The sequence below is a fragment of the Panthera uncia genome, chromosome A2 (assembly GCF_023721935.1).
Source record: "Panthera uncia isolate 11264 chromosome A2, Puncia_PCG_1.0, whole genome shotgun sequence".
NCBI classification, from domain to species: Eukaryota; Metazoa; Chordata; class Mammalia; order Carnivora; family Felidae; genus Panthera; species Panthera uncia.
This window is the reverse complement of record NC_064816.1, coordinates 134,370,274-134,384,617: the sequence shown is the minus strand read 5'-3', so window position 1 is coordinate 134,384,617 and position 14,344 is coordinate 134,370,274. Positions and strand designations below refer to the sequence as shown.

The 14,344-nt window shown below is 41.1% G+C and overlaps 1 protein-coding gene across 2 annotated transcripts in view; it reads left to right on the top strand.

Moving 5' to 3' along the window:
- Positions 1-12,614, top strand: part of AASS (aminoadipate-semialdehyde synthase) — a 62,045-nt gene extending 49,431 nt beyond the window's left edge. For both annotated transcript variants that reach the window (XM_049641740.1, XM_049641741.1), the window contains 6 exons: positions 3,390-3,557; positions 6,396-6,491; positions 8,579-8,694; positions 9,379-9,467; positions 9,998-10,174; positions 11,313-12,614. In XM_049641740.1, coding sequence (XP_049497697.1) covers positions 3,390-3,557; positions 6,396-6,491; positions 8,579-8,694; positions 9,379-9,467; positions 9,998-10,174; positions 11,313-11,431 — 765 coding nt within the window. In that variant the 3' untranslated portion in view covers positions 11,432-12,614. The remainder of the gene's footprint in view (positions 1-3,389; positions 3,558-6,395; positions 6,492-8,578; positions 8,695-9,378; positions 9,468-9,997; positions 10,175-11,312) is intronic.
- The last annotated feature ends 1,730 nt before the right edge of the window (positions 12,615-14,344 follow it).

Genomic DNA, 14,344 nt, shown 5'->3' with positions numbered 1-14,344 from the left:
TGGCCTATGAAATAGGACATATCTCATTGTTCCACATCCTTGCAGAATTTCCAGCCACTGGCACCATTCTTAACTTCTAACTTCTAATCCTATTTCTTTTTTTTTTTTAAGGTTTATTTATTTTTTAGAGAGAGAGAGAGAGAGAGAGTGGGGAAGGGGAAGAGAGAGAGGGAGACACAGGATCCGAAGCAGGCTCCAGGCTCTGAGCTGTCAGCACAGAGCCTGACATGGGGCTGGAACCCACAAACCATGAGATCATGACCTGAGCTGAAGTTGGATGCTTAACTGACTGAGCCACTCAGGAGCCCCTTTCTAATCCTATTTCTAACAAATATGATTCCCTTCTACATATCTGGAAGACAGTGGCTATGTCTTCTCTTAGTTCTGTTTTGTCTATGGGTGGTGGGACATTGGTGGGACCTGAGGATGATATGGCATCATCTCCTTCAGCCTCCTCTTCTAAACTACTTGCAGTGAAACAGATATTCTCCAGATCATGCTTACTCTGAAAACTCAGCTCTGAGGTAGGTTTTGTAGCTTTCTTCCCGTTGCTTGCTTGCCCCTACCTGGACTGCGGCACCCAACCCTCCTTTGTAGGAAGAGCCACAGCTCTTCATTGCCTCCAGCCATTTTGAATGCAGTTTGCGGGTGTATCACTGGTGCCATAATGTGGAAGGCTACACCGTGTCAATCGGTAGCCTTCTCAAAATAGTGATCCACAGATAAGTTCAATTAAGGGGACAGTGTGGTGTAGTAGAAAGGACGTAGACGTTGGAGTCAGATAGACCTGGGCTCCAAACTGCCTCTGGGTGACTCTCAGTCCCAGTTTCCACCTCTGAACAATGGATTATTGCATGAATTGAAGGTAATGTATATAAGGCACTTAGCACAAAGCAGGTCCTGAATAAATGAACTGTCTGTGTAGTTCCTGTGTTTAGGTGTCTAGTCAGTTTAGCAATCAAGCTTATTGTCGGTCAGTGGTTTGGAGATGTGTGGGTGTGGCTGCGTGTGTGGGAAGGGCTGGATTTAGGGCAGTCTGTGGCAGCCATGGGTAAGGAGCCACTGTTTCTGTTGGCAGTAGGTGCTGGGTGTGTGCGTTGTTGAGTCAGGCAAAAATGCATATTCTCTGCCAAATAGATAAATATGTCATTCTTTATCCAGGCCATTAATAAAATATTAAACAGGATAGGGCATATTAATGAACCCCATGATATGCCACTAGACATACGACTCTGTATGAATATCACAGGACACATGATTACCCAGTAATTTTTTGGATCAGGTAGTTTTGGCAGTTTTCAATCTCTCTAAATGAATCATTATTATTCAGCTGATATTTCCTTATTTTCTTCCGAGGATCTCCTGATAAACTTATGAAGCAGCTGACTGACTTCTGATTAGTAAAGTGCTGGAGTATAGTAGTTTTTATTGTCTTTTTCTTTAAAACAATTTCCTCACCTTCAAACAAGCAAACAAAACGTTAGAATTGCTGTAAGTCATAGAAGTGAGATGTGTGTGGAGACCCTAAAGGTTAACGTTTGCTTTCTTATTAGATTTCTTTTAAATTTACAATTCTGATAGAAAAAAAATCTGTTTGAAGGCAACGGTACAGAATTGGTCCCTCTGGAAATGTTTACTGTCCAGAGGAGTTTCCTAAGGAAAGTAAATGAGAAGCTTTCCTCACCTCGCTCAGCCTGTCACTCTTGGAATTTTAGTGGTGCTTGGTGCTTGGTGCTCTGCAAACCCAAGACTTTTAACTGCAGGGATGCCTCCAGGCCTGACGCCAGTCAGCATCGCCCGTTTCTTCTGGGCCTTTGGCTACCCACACACACATTTCCGTTTTTTCTCTCAGACCAAGGCACGTGCAGAACCCATCTACAAATAAACTCCAGGGATCTTAGCAGAAGACTCTTTGGGGTGGTTTTGTGCAGCCGCAGACCCGTGGTGGGAAGCCGTTTCCAGTGGTGCAAGGGGATGAACCCAGTTCCGGCAGCAACGACCCCCTCCCCACCCCCCACCCTCCCACCCCCAGCCCTGATTTGATCCCTCCGGGATGTCTTCCATCATCTCAGGGATGATCATAAACCTCGCAAGCCGAAAGAAAACTTTAGTCGTTTCGTCACAGTCAAAGGGAAAAACCTGCATGAGTGCATTTTGGGTGTGTGATGGGGGAGGGGGTGGGTAAGAGGATTTTAGAGTGAAATCAGAAGAGCTTGGGAATCGACTTAATTCTCAGCAGCAGTAAGACCAGGGGGTGGCACTTCTGTGGGTTTCGCTGTCTGTTCACACGTCGTCTCTCTTGTAAGCGGACTTCTCTCCTGTTCCCAGTCCCCAGTGCACACCCATAGGTTGACTTGTCTAGGCTGTGAGCTCCTTATGGTCGTTCTAGCGCCGCTGGTTGACTTGTCTAGGCTGTGAGCTCCTTGTGGTCGTTCTAGCGCCACTGCTGGCACTTGGTGGCCATTCAGTAAATGTGTGTTCATGAACCGAGGGAATGGAGACAGAAATTGCAACTTCTTCATCACTCTCCTTCCCTCCACAAGGAGTGTGATCCCAGCACGTACATGGTAGGTCCCCCGTTAGCGCTAGCAGTGACAGAAATGCACAGGACTGGTGCCCGATGCTCGGCGTTCAAAGGGGGATGTAAGTGAAGAACGAAGTGAAAATATCGCTGTTGTCATTGGAGCATAGCCATTTATTTATTTTTAGTTTTTGTGTTTTATGGTTGGTTTATTTTTATTTTTTAAAATTTATTTGTTGATAGTCAAGTTAGTTAACAGAAAGTGTATATTGGTTTCAGAAGTAGAACCCAGTGATTGATCACTTAGGTGTAACACCGAGCTGGAGCACAGCCCTTTAAAATTTCCATTGCTCTCAGCTCACCGAAACCCTAACGGGGCGCTCTTCAGTGCCATCTTATCCAGATTTAAGTCGGATTTTATTTTATTTTTTTAAATGTTTGTTTATTTTTGAGAGACAGAGTGAGAGCGCACATGAATGGGGGAGGGGCAGAGAGAGAGGGAGACACAGAATCCCAAGCAGGCTCCAGGCTCTGAGCTGTCAACCCAGGACCCGACTTGGGGCTGAAACTCACGAACGATGAGATCACGACCTGAGGCGAAATCCCACGCTCAACTGACTGAGCCACCCAGGAGCCCCTTAAGCTGGATTTTAAAGCTTGGGAGAATGATGGCCTTTTGGACTATATTAGTTCAATAGCTTAGGTATGAGATGTCAATTATGGTAGTTTCATTAAAAAAATTTTTTTTTTCAAATCCTCTACTGCTTTCTTTTAAAACTTTGATTTTATTTTTTAAGAAAATAATGCAGATGAGTCCACAGGGAGCACAATATTGTAACCCCATCCGTGCCCTTTCAATGTTCTTCAGGTTGTGAATGTCGCAGGGGGCATCTCCTTTCTTGATGCAGTGACCCCCATGGATTATTTCCCCGGATTAAATTTGGAAGGCTATCCTAACAGAGACAGTACGAAATATGCTGAGATTTACGGCATCCCATCTGCGCACACTCTGCTGCGGGGGACACTGAGATACAAGGTAAGCAGCTCTATTGGAGATGAAACCTGTTGCCTGTTTTTAGGTAAGTGAAGTGTACACGTAATGTTTCTTAGTCATCAAAATAATTAAGACAGTAGGCCAGGCTGGAATCTGTTTTCTCAGGATTCTTTTGACTAAATGTTTTAGGAGACTATTCAAAATGGCCTGAGCTAAGAAAGAATTTTTGATTCATGGGGAGTTTGGCAGGGGGACAGGTGAAGGGTCACCTTAAGGTGTAGCAAGATTTGGGGCCCAGTGACCTTATGGGGACTCGGTTTCTCTTCACCTCTCAGCTCTTCCCGTATGTGCTGGCCGCAGTTCCAGGCTCCACACAGTGGCAGGGTGGTGGCAGCATCCCCAGCATTTTTGGTTCAAATCCAGTAGGAATTAAAAAGCATATCTTCATAGCTAAAAATACCATTTTTGTCTCAGCCCCTGAAGTCACTGGGATAAAATATACCCATCAGCCTTTGCCTTTGCTTCACTTCCCTAAAGCTGAAGATGTAGTCATCGCCACTTTCCACAAAGTAAATCTGAAATGTTTTTTAGCACAGAATGGCATGTAGATTCTGGGAGCATAAACACAAATGCCCACCACACACTTATGTATTAATAACAAGAGTAGTGGCACATATGACCAGATTAAGACAATCAGTGTTAACAGTTTCCTAGGGCTGTTTTAACGAATGGCTACAAACCAGGTAGCTTAGAACAACAGAAATTGACTCTCTCACCTTTCTTGAGGTAAGAAGCCTGAAATCAAAGTGTGGGCAGGGTTGGTACCTTCTGGAGGTTTTGAGGGAGAAACTGTCCCATGCCCCTGTCCTCACTTCTGGTGGCCGCCTGCAATTCTTGGTCCAGTCTCTGCCTCGGTCTTCATATCACCTCCTGTTTGTGTCACTGTGTCCTCTCTTCATCTTGTAGGGACACCATTCATTGGATTTAGGATCCACCTTAAATGTAGATTAGTTTCATCTTGAGATCTTTAACTGACTATATCTGCAAATATCCCAAAAAGCTCATACTCTGAGGTTCTGGGTGGATGTGAATTGTGAGGGAGACGCTATTCAGCCCACTCCAACCAGCATCCCTAACATACGTACCTCTCTGAAAATCAGAAATCTGATTCCAGGTCTCGGTGCCCTGTGAGATTTCCTGGTGAGGGCAGAGACGGGATTCGTCTTGTGTGTGTGATCCACCACTCACTAATCTTTTCTCTGGAAGATGGAAGGCACACGCGTCCATTTTTGTGCACACTTTCTCCTTGCTCTTACTGTTCACTGGCTGTTACTTTTGCCCAGAACCTGCTCTCCCAGAGATCTGCACACTCTCCTTCAGCTCCTTTAGGACTTTTCTCAGTGATGCTTTCCAAATCATGTTATTAAAGATCACAGCTCCCTCATCCAGGACTTTTCCTGTCCCCCTTCCTCACATGGGGAAGGCATCAGGAATCGGTGAACATGGGTGGTATTATTTCTGTGTGAACAAAGTTCACGTAAGAGCAGAGGTTGTTTGCACAGTGTTGGCACATGAAGTGTGGCTTCTGGTTTGCCTTGTGTCTCCGTGTCTAACTCCTGTTTATTCTTAAAGAGAGACAGTCACTGCATTTCTTACTCGTTAGAGCTTCCTTTACATTTATTGGCACCGAGCACTTGTGTCTCAGCACTTTTAGTTAGGTTTTTATGTACATTTTTCTTATCTCCTGAAATAGATTGTATGCTCGTGGAGGGCAGGTGCCTGTACTCCTCTGAATGTGATGTCCTCACTGACCAGGAATCAAATGAGATGTGGCTGATAGCAACCTATGGTCTAGGAACCATGGGTGTTCGTTCCACAAGCCTGTAAACACAGCAGAAACTCTAGTCTGAAATGAAGTCATAACATCCTCAGTACTGGCAGATTTCTTGATTCTGTTTTCTTTATTTTGTTCCAGGAATATGAGTGGTCACATTTTGGGGGGTCCGGGAATTAGGATTTTCTGATAGCTTTAGATATAGTCTCTTGGCAACATGAAGACCCAGGAACAGAGAATTGTAAGAGTTTTAATAATGAATAAAGCTCTCAAGGATGTGTATGGATAATGGCTGTTCCCACAGAACCCCAGAAGATGGAAGATGTTGCAGTGTCCACATCCATGAGGGTCACCATTCAGGGCAATGCCAGCAGCCCTTCAGTAACCTGAATATTCTTTCCAGTATTGGATATGAGACACTATCATCTGAGTATGACAGGGAGGCTTTGGCTACTCTCCTGAACCTGCCTGTTACCTGCTTATCCTCGCAGAGCCAGCTTGCTGTCACCTTCCCAAGGGATCTCAGCTCCTTCTTGACACCCCTCCCCCACATTGGTGTGATTTCAGAAGAAGCTCTCTGATTCCTACCTCTCTTCCTGCTACCTATATCCATTAGGATAGTGGCTCTTAATCAGTAGAATGGATTATCTGCTTTTGGGTGATAATATTCTTACAAGCTCCTTCTTTCATTATAAGAGAGGGAACCGTTCTATTAAATACGATTCTGCTGAACTGAAAGCACATAACACAGGAGGAAATTTGCCCCTCTGCTGCCAGAAAATACCCCTCCCTTGTTACCTAGAAACAGAAGTAAAGACCAAAGTCTTTCAAGGTCTGTTATGTAAACCAGCAGAATTGCTGTGAATACTCTTGATTCCCCTCTGAACCTGAAGGTATTTGCATCCATATACGGGCAATTCAGATGAATACTTTAAGCCTGTTTTCTAAGTGAATTACAAAGACAGATCCCTCTTTTCAAAAAAGCTTTTTAATTTTTTTCTTTGAAAGGAAAAATTTCATTTACTACTTCATAATTCTTTTTATAGGGTTATGCCAAAGCTTTGAATGGATTTGTAAAACTGGGTCTCATAAACAGAGATCCATTTCCTGCCCTTCGACCTGAGGCCAACCCTCTCACCTGGGTGAGTGACTCCAGAGTTATATGCTGTTTGCTGTTCTTCAGAAATGGTCAGATTTGAACTTTGGTTTGGACCAGCAAAATTACCCATTCTGTGGCTTATGTGCAGGAAGATGAACCATGACCCCAGACCCTCTTTTCTTCCCCTGTTATGGAAGAATGGAGAGATCATGGGCCTGACCCACTGGGCTTATTTCTTCCAGCCACTTGTACTACTTGATTGCTCCTTCCACCCTGAGAAGAGGTGGATTTGGGCTCTGGGCTCTACCACTTGTCTAACTGGTGACCCAGTGACAGGAGTTAAACTTGGGCCTCCTGGAACTGATAAACTGGGAGAGCTACTGGTGGTGTCACAGAACTAGACTCTCCACCCCCAAATCCCATCAGTTCTATCATTTGATCATTTTTAACCATGAGTAATTTGAGTTTTCAATTATGAATTTATGTCCAAATCTGTGTTGCATTAAAATCTCAGAGTCTCAATGTCGGAAGGGACTCTGAAGGCTTGGAATTGCATGTAAAGTAGCGTTTCCACTAACTGCCAGGTGTTACCAGTTGGTTATCCAACTTGAACAAATGTGCCCACATTCCAGTAGAAAATGCCAGAAATTTATCATAAGGAGAAGAGGATCAGTATTGCTAACTTTGGTATTCTTGCTAGCTATTGCTTTAGATTCAGTTTTCTATGTTATCTGAAAGCCTTCCAAATCTTTCTTACCTTTCATAAATGTATGTGTTGGACAGGAGTGAGTAAATATATACACAGTGAATTCCAAGACTGAGGCCGTTGGATTGGGAGGGTTGGTACTTGTGAGAAGTAAGTCCACCGACCCAATCAAAGGAAGGACGCAAAGACTCGGAGCACAGTGAAACGAGGCTTTAATCAACGTTCTTGCAAGACTGGGTGTCTGATGGACAGGCACACTCGGGGCAAGTCAGGGCGGACAATTTATCTCCTAGTGTGCAAGTCCCTCCCCTGGTTCCTCATTGGCTGAGCACTACAGAGGTTACAGCCTTACCTGGAAGCCTCCTATGCCCATGTAAGGCTTTGCCTTACATTCCTTGAGGTGATGCAGAGACCTCAGTTCTTGGGTGCATGCTAATTGCAAAGCCCGCAAAGTTAAGTCCACGAAACGGAGCGGGGAGAATAATCAGGAATTGAAGTGTCTAAGCGTTTGAGACTCCATTTCAGGGGGGTGGTTCATACATATTTCCAATAGGTTGTAAACCTATTGTTAACTATTCAGCAACTGCTTTTATTTGGTGTTTCTGAAAATGAATCATCTCACTTCTCACAGTAAGGGGGGATGGATCAGTAGTTTGGTAGCTATAGCTTAGAATAGGGGCTGGTGAGGTGTTTTTGTTTTTGTTTTTGTTTTTTGGTTTTTTGGGGTTTTTTTTTTGGTAAAGGGCCAGATTGTAAATATATTAGGCATTATGGGCCATACATACTCAATTCCTCCATACACAAATACATAGACAAATGAACATGGGTATCTTCCAATAAAATTTTTTCTTGAAAAAACCAGGTGGTGAACCAGTTTGTTGATTCCTAGTCGAAATTACAACTTTTTTCCTTGAGATCCTGGAAAAAGTCTTGTTTAGAAAGTAGAGAAAGCTATGACTGCTGCTTAAGTGTTCTTGCTTTGAGGTTTTATCATCTGCCAGGTCTTTCTCATCTCTTGAACCTACAAAAGAACTCCAGTTGCTTCTGGCAACTGTAGCAATGAGCCCCTTTCACTTGATCCTGGCCAAAATGGGTCTTGGAGGGTAAGGGAGAACAGGTAAAAAAGTAATGGAGAGGATATGCAAAGGCGAGAATGTGATGGGAAATATGGTACCATCTATTTTTTATTGATTTGATGTTATGACCTATTTTTATTGCTGAAATATTATTTAGGAATATAATTTATTCATGTGTGGGTGTGCAGACACGTGTATGCATATATATGTGTTACTGTTTACTATTTCTAGTCCTTTCTAATTTAAAATTTGAGGTGCATTTGAGGTCAAATGTCTTAATACGATAATTTCTCAGCTGATTTTTTTTTAATTAGGAATTTAGGATTCTGTCTTTATTTTTATAACCAGAAAGAACTCCTTTGTGAACTTGTTGGGATTTCACGCTCCTCCACGCATGATGTGCTTAAGGAAGCTGTCTTTAAGAAATTAGGAAGAGATAATACCCAGCTGGAGGCTGCTGAACGGTAGGCATGCACCAATCAACTTAGAGAGCAAAATGCTGGATTATCTCAATATCAATGATTACTTAGTCCTTTCTAGTCAAAGAGAGGTCAAGATGAAACCAGACATTTTGCATTGTCTTTGACTAATTTGCTGCTCTAATGTTGGCCTGTTGTAGAGAGAGATTGCCATGTATTGAGTTCATGTGGGGATAAAAAGCAGATAAAAAGAGAAATTCAGTGGCGATTATAACTTGGAAAATACTTATTTTGAAACACTACTACTTTGAGAACTTTCAGTTCCCAAGAAAGCGGGGATATTTTTTTCTCTCCAGAAGGAGATTCTCCTGGTCTTCTGGAACCCACTTTAAAACTCTCATTCACACAGCTGTGGCATATTATGCTGGTCTCCTTAATGTGGGAAAACTAACCTGTAAATTAATCTCATAAGAAGCTTTGCAACAGCATAGACTAACAATGTGTCAGTTCTGCTCCAGAGAGCACTGCCCCGGGGAGTCTGGGGATGATTCTGAAGATGAAAACATTACTGTTGTTATTGTTATTTACAACTCAGGAGAGTCCTATAGCTTGGGTTGTCATCTTGTGGTTCTTCCCTTTCAAGGTAAGATCCAAAGAGCTCCCTTCTGCTTCCCAAGTGAGATTATGTGTAGGACTTGTCCCAACCCAGCTGCCTCTTGTGCTTCTCAGGTTGGGCTTACTTGGGGATGAACAAGTCCCTCGAGCAGAGTCTGTGGTGGATGCACTCTCCAAGCATTTGGCCAGGAAACTCTCCTATGGTAGGTAGGCCTTGGGGTGTTAGCTACACATCCCAGAAGCAGCAGCATCAGATGCAGTCAGCACGGCTAGTGAATGGGATGGGAGGCTGGAGCCAAGCGGTAGTGGGAGGAAGTATGCAAAGAGGGAAAGGGCGCTTACGCTCTTTTTCCAGAGGGAAGAATCAGAGAGCTATCAACTAGGAATGAACTTGGGGAATATGGGAAAGGAACAGATATTAGCTTCACTTTTAATGCATTAGGGAAATGCTAAAGGAGCATTTTTGAGTGAGGAGTGGGTGTTCTATCGCAGTGCCCTCACATCTGTAGCTGGGCTCCTGTGCTACCAGCCTGACCAGAGGAACGTGGGCAGGGTTATCGTTTCTTGAGTTTTTCACTTGGTCTTTGGACTAAAAAGCAGCATAGATAATGGTCTAAGGACCGCATATGATGGGAGGAGAAAGTTGTGAGAGCAAAAGGGCAGGAGCAGATGAAATGCAGTATTGGAGTGTAATGATAATGACATTTAATAATGTCTGTATATTTATTTTAAGGCCCTGGAGAGAAAGATATGATTGTGATGAGAGACAGTTTTGGAATCAGACATCCTTCCGGACATTTAGAAAATAAAACCATTGACCTTGTGGTTTATGGGGACGTCAATGGCTTTTCAGCCATGGCGAAAACTGTGGGGTTACCCACTGCTATGGCAGCCAAGATGTTGCTTGATGGTAAGTTCCTTCATTGGAGAACTGAATCTGTCTCCATATCATCTCTAAGTCATTCGGTGCCTGGATGTCAAATAATTACTCGTGAGTATGACACTGGAGTTCACTAAAAGTGAGCCGTCTCAGAAGTTGAGTGCTGACTGGGAGATCACGTTGTGGTGAGTAAAAGCCACGGGTTTTGGAGTTAGCACCTATTTCTCTCCGAGTTCAATCATAAGGTGGCAGAGTCATGGGGTGCAAGTTACTCAGTGTCTCTGAGCTAGCACTCCCTCATCTTTAAAGTGGGGATTGTCTTCCCTAATTCAGAGGTTTTTGGTGACGCTGAAGTGAAATAATACATAAAGATCCTACCACATATGTGTTCCCCCCCCCCAGGCAATATTAATTCTTCCTTTCCTTCGTTTTTCATATTTTAGGGGTAGTTAACACTGAAATAGCAGAGGGGATTCACTTTCATATCCTCAAAAAATATAGACCATGTTTTATTATTCTTCATGTCTCAGTATGTTATCAGTACTCAATATTTTGGATTGAGCAAATTCAGATTTCAACCGTCTTCTCTCCCCTTAAGATCATCTATACATTCAGTAAGCACTACCTCTGAATAGAATCCCCCATTTGGCCCTTGTGAGTATGTGAAGGGAATAACAAACATCAAGCACATAAATGTGAAATGCTGAGAAAATGTATCTACAATAGCATATCAGCTAATATCAAACTAAACTACCTACTTAGTTCTTGAGGAACCAAAGTTGAAGAAGTGATGAGGAATGAGGTCATCATGGGCTTTAAGAAAAGTACTCAGACAGGCTCTTTCAGTCTCCCTCAGAGAAGCCTGTGCCCAAATAATCAGACTGGTTTTAATTCATTCTGTTGTTGTTATGCTTTTTTTTTTTTTTTAATCAGCAAATAAAGCAGACAAGTTAAGTTTACTTTCCTATCATACTACTCTTTATTCTCTGATCATTTTGGCAGTAGTTAATGCAGTTAGACGCATGCACTCTGACTCTGTCCCTGAGTCCCCCTGTGCTTTCAGTCTCCAGGTAACCCCTTTCCCTGTTAATGGTTTGGAGACCCTTGCTGTGGAAACTAACCTTCATAACACCTTTAAAGTGGTAACTACAGATTTATTTTCTTCTAGGTGAAATTAAAGCTAAAGGCCTGATGGGGCCCTTTTCAAAGGAGATCTATGGACCAATTTTGGAGCGAATTCAAGCAGAAGGCATTATATATTCAGCACAGAGCATAATCACACCATAACTGAGAATTATATCTTGTTATCTTCCCATGTAGCGTCGTTTTGAACATTTGTGCAACAAACATGCTTGCTAATGTACTACTTTGAAATATAAAGCATGATTTTTTTTTTGAGTCAGTCAATGTAATGATATTTTTAAAATATAAGTCTCTATTTTAATATGAAAGCATTTGGAAAAGGAGATGCCAGTAATTACCAGAGAAGTTTAATAATTCTACATGTATTTTTTTCACGTGTATGTAAAAGTGATGATTGTGTTATATGTTAATTTATTGTGCAGCCTTTTTTCTTATAAGAATATATTTTCCTATCATCAGCAGATAAACTTTTATCTTTTTTGGTAAGAAAAAAATTTTTCCACAGCTATATTTTTGTACTTTTCAAATGAGTCAGTTAGACACTTTTAGATTACTTACCTATGAACCTTTGCAATAGTTCTGTTTTATGGCTTTTTGGTAAAATTATGATTTATCTAGTAAATAACATTTCTTATAGTTTTCTTTTGAGCTTTTGGAAAAGGAAATAGGTAAGATTAAATGAAAATCCACATGATCACCTTGTTAGAGACAGAAAAAGCATTTAACAAAATCTAACACCCTTTCATAATAGAAAGACTCAATAAACTAGGAACTGACTTTTTTTAACCTGATAAAGAACATCTATGAAAAACCCATAGCTAGCATCACATTTAATGATGAAAGGCTGAAGGATTTCCCCTTGAAATCAGAAACAAGACAGTAATATTTGCTTTTGGCTCTTCTACTCAACTTGTACTGGAGGGTCTAACCAGGGCAATTAGGCAAGAAAATGAAATTAAACACATCCATATTTGGAAAGAAGAAGTAAAACTATCTCTATTTGGAGATGGTATGATCTTATATATAGAAAATCCAAAAGAAGACTTTAAGAAAATTATAGAACTAATACTTGAGTTCAGCAAAGTTGCAGGACACAAGATTAATATACAAAAATGAATTGTATTTCTGTATAATTATCAATAAATGAAAACAAAAATGATACTGAAAAAATAATTAAACTTACAGTAGTATGAAAAAGAATAAAATAGGAATAGATTGAGAGTCCAGAAATAATCCTCATATTTATGGTCAGTTGATTTTTGAAAAGGGTGCTAAGACAATTCAATAGAGGAAAATAGTCTTTTCATCAAAAGGTGCTGGAACAATTAGATATCCACATGCAAAAAAATGATGTTGGACCCCTACCTCACAGTATATGCAAAAATTAACTCAAAATGGACCAAAGACCTAAATGTAGGAGCAAATGCTATAAAACTTTTAGAAGAAATCATAGATGTAAGTCTTCATGCCCTTGGATTAAGCAATGGTTTCCAAAATAATTGAAACCAAAAACACAAAGAACAAAAAAGAAAAGTAGATAAATTGGGCATCATCAGAATTAAAAACTTCTGTGCTTCCAAGGATACCATCACAAAAACAAAAAACCCATACAATGAAAGAAAAATTTTTGCAAATCATATATCAGGTAGGCATGGAAACTGTATTTAGAATATGTAAAGAACTACTATAACTCAATAAGTAGACAAAGAACCCAACTTAAAAAGTGGACTAAGGGCGTAAATTGACAGTTCTCCGAAGAAGATATACAAAACCAATAAGCACACGAAAGGATGTTCAACACCATTAGCTACCAGGGAAATGCAAGTCAAACATACAATGAGATACCACTTCATACTAGGATAATTATGATGAAAAAGATAATAGCAAGTGTTTGTGGGGGTGTGGAGAAATTGGAACTCTCATAAACTGCTGGTGGTGCAGCCACTTGGGAAGACAGTTTGGTGGTTCCTCAAAAGGTTAAGCATAGAGTTACCATAGGAGTCAGCAATGTCACTCTTAGGTGCATACCCCATAGAAATGAAAACGTATGTCCACACAGAAACTTGTAAACAAATGTTTATGGTAGTATTATTCAAAATAGCAAAAAATCAAAACAAGCCAAGTGCTCAGCAACTAATAAATGAATAAACAAAATGTGATATATCCATACAATGGAATATTACTTGGCAGTAAAAAAGGAATGAAGTTCTGATACATGCTACAATATGGTTGAACCTTGAAAACATTATGCTAAGTGAAAGACACCAGACACAAAAGTCCACATTTTGATATGATCTCATTTATAAGAAATTGTCCAGAATAGTAGATTAGTAGCTGCCTAGGGCTGGGGGTTTGGGGGAAAGTGGTAGTGACTGCTAATGAGTTTGGGGTTTCTTTTTAGGGTGGTCAAATGTTGTAGAGTTGATTGTGGTAATGGTATCACAACTCTGTGAATATATTAAAAATCACTGAATTGTATACTTTGTGTGAATTACATAGGTTGTGAATTATATCTCAAGTTGTTATAAAATGATTCAATTATAAATAAAACTTTTTCATTTTGTTCCTTGGGGAAAAAACATTTCCATTTAGAAATATAAACTAAACCCTTGCTTGACTTTTCAGGACTATTCTCATATCCTGGCATATGGAATAAATTCTGCCCTTGAAATAAGGAGGCATTATGTGTAGGGTATATAGAAGTTGAGAGGGGTGCCTGGGTGGCTCAGTCGTTGAGCATCCGACTTCGGCTCAGGTCAGGATCTCCCAGTTCGTGAGTTTGAGCCCCGTGCTGGGCTCTGTGCTGACAGCTCAGAGCCTGGAGCCTGCATCAGATTCTGTGTCTCTCTCTCTCTGCCCCTTCCCCGCTCAGGCTCTTTCTCTCTCTGTCTCTCAAAGATGAATAAACGTTAAAAAAAAATTAGAAGTTGAGAAAACATCTATGCTATTTGAAATGGATCAGAGTTGACTAAGGTTTAGTCCCACCTGTCAAAAATAATATACGGAGATCAATACTAATACATAGAGACATTTCTGTTATGGCAATTTTTTAACCAC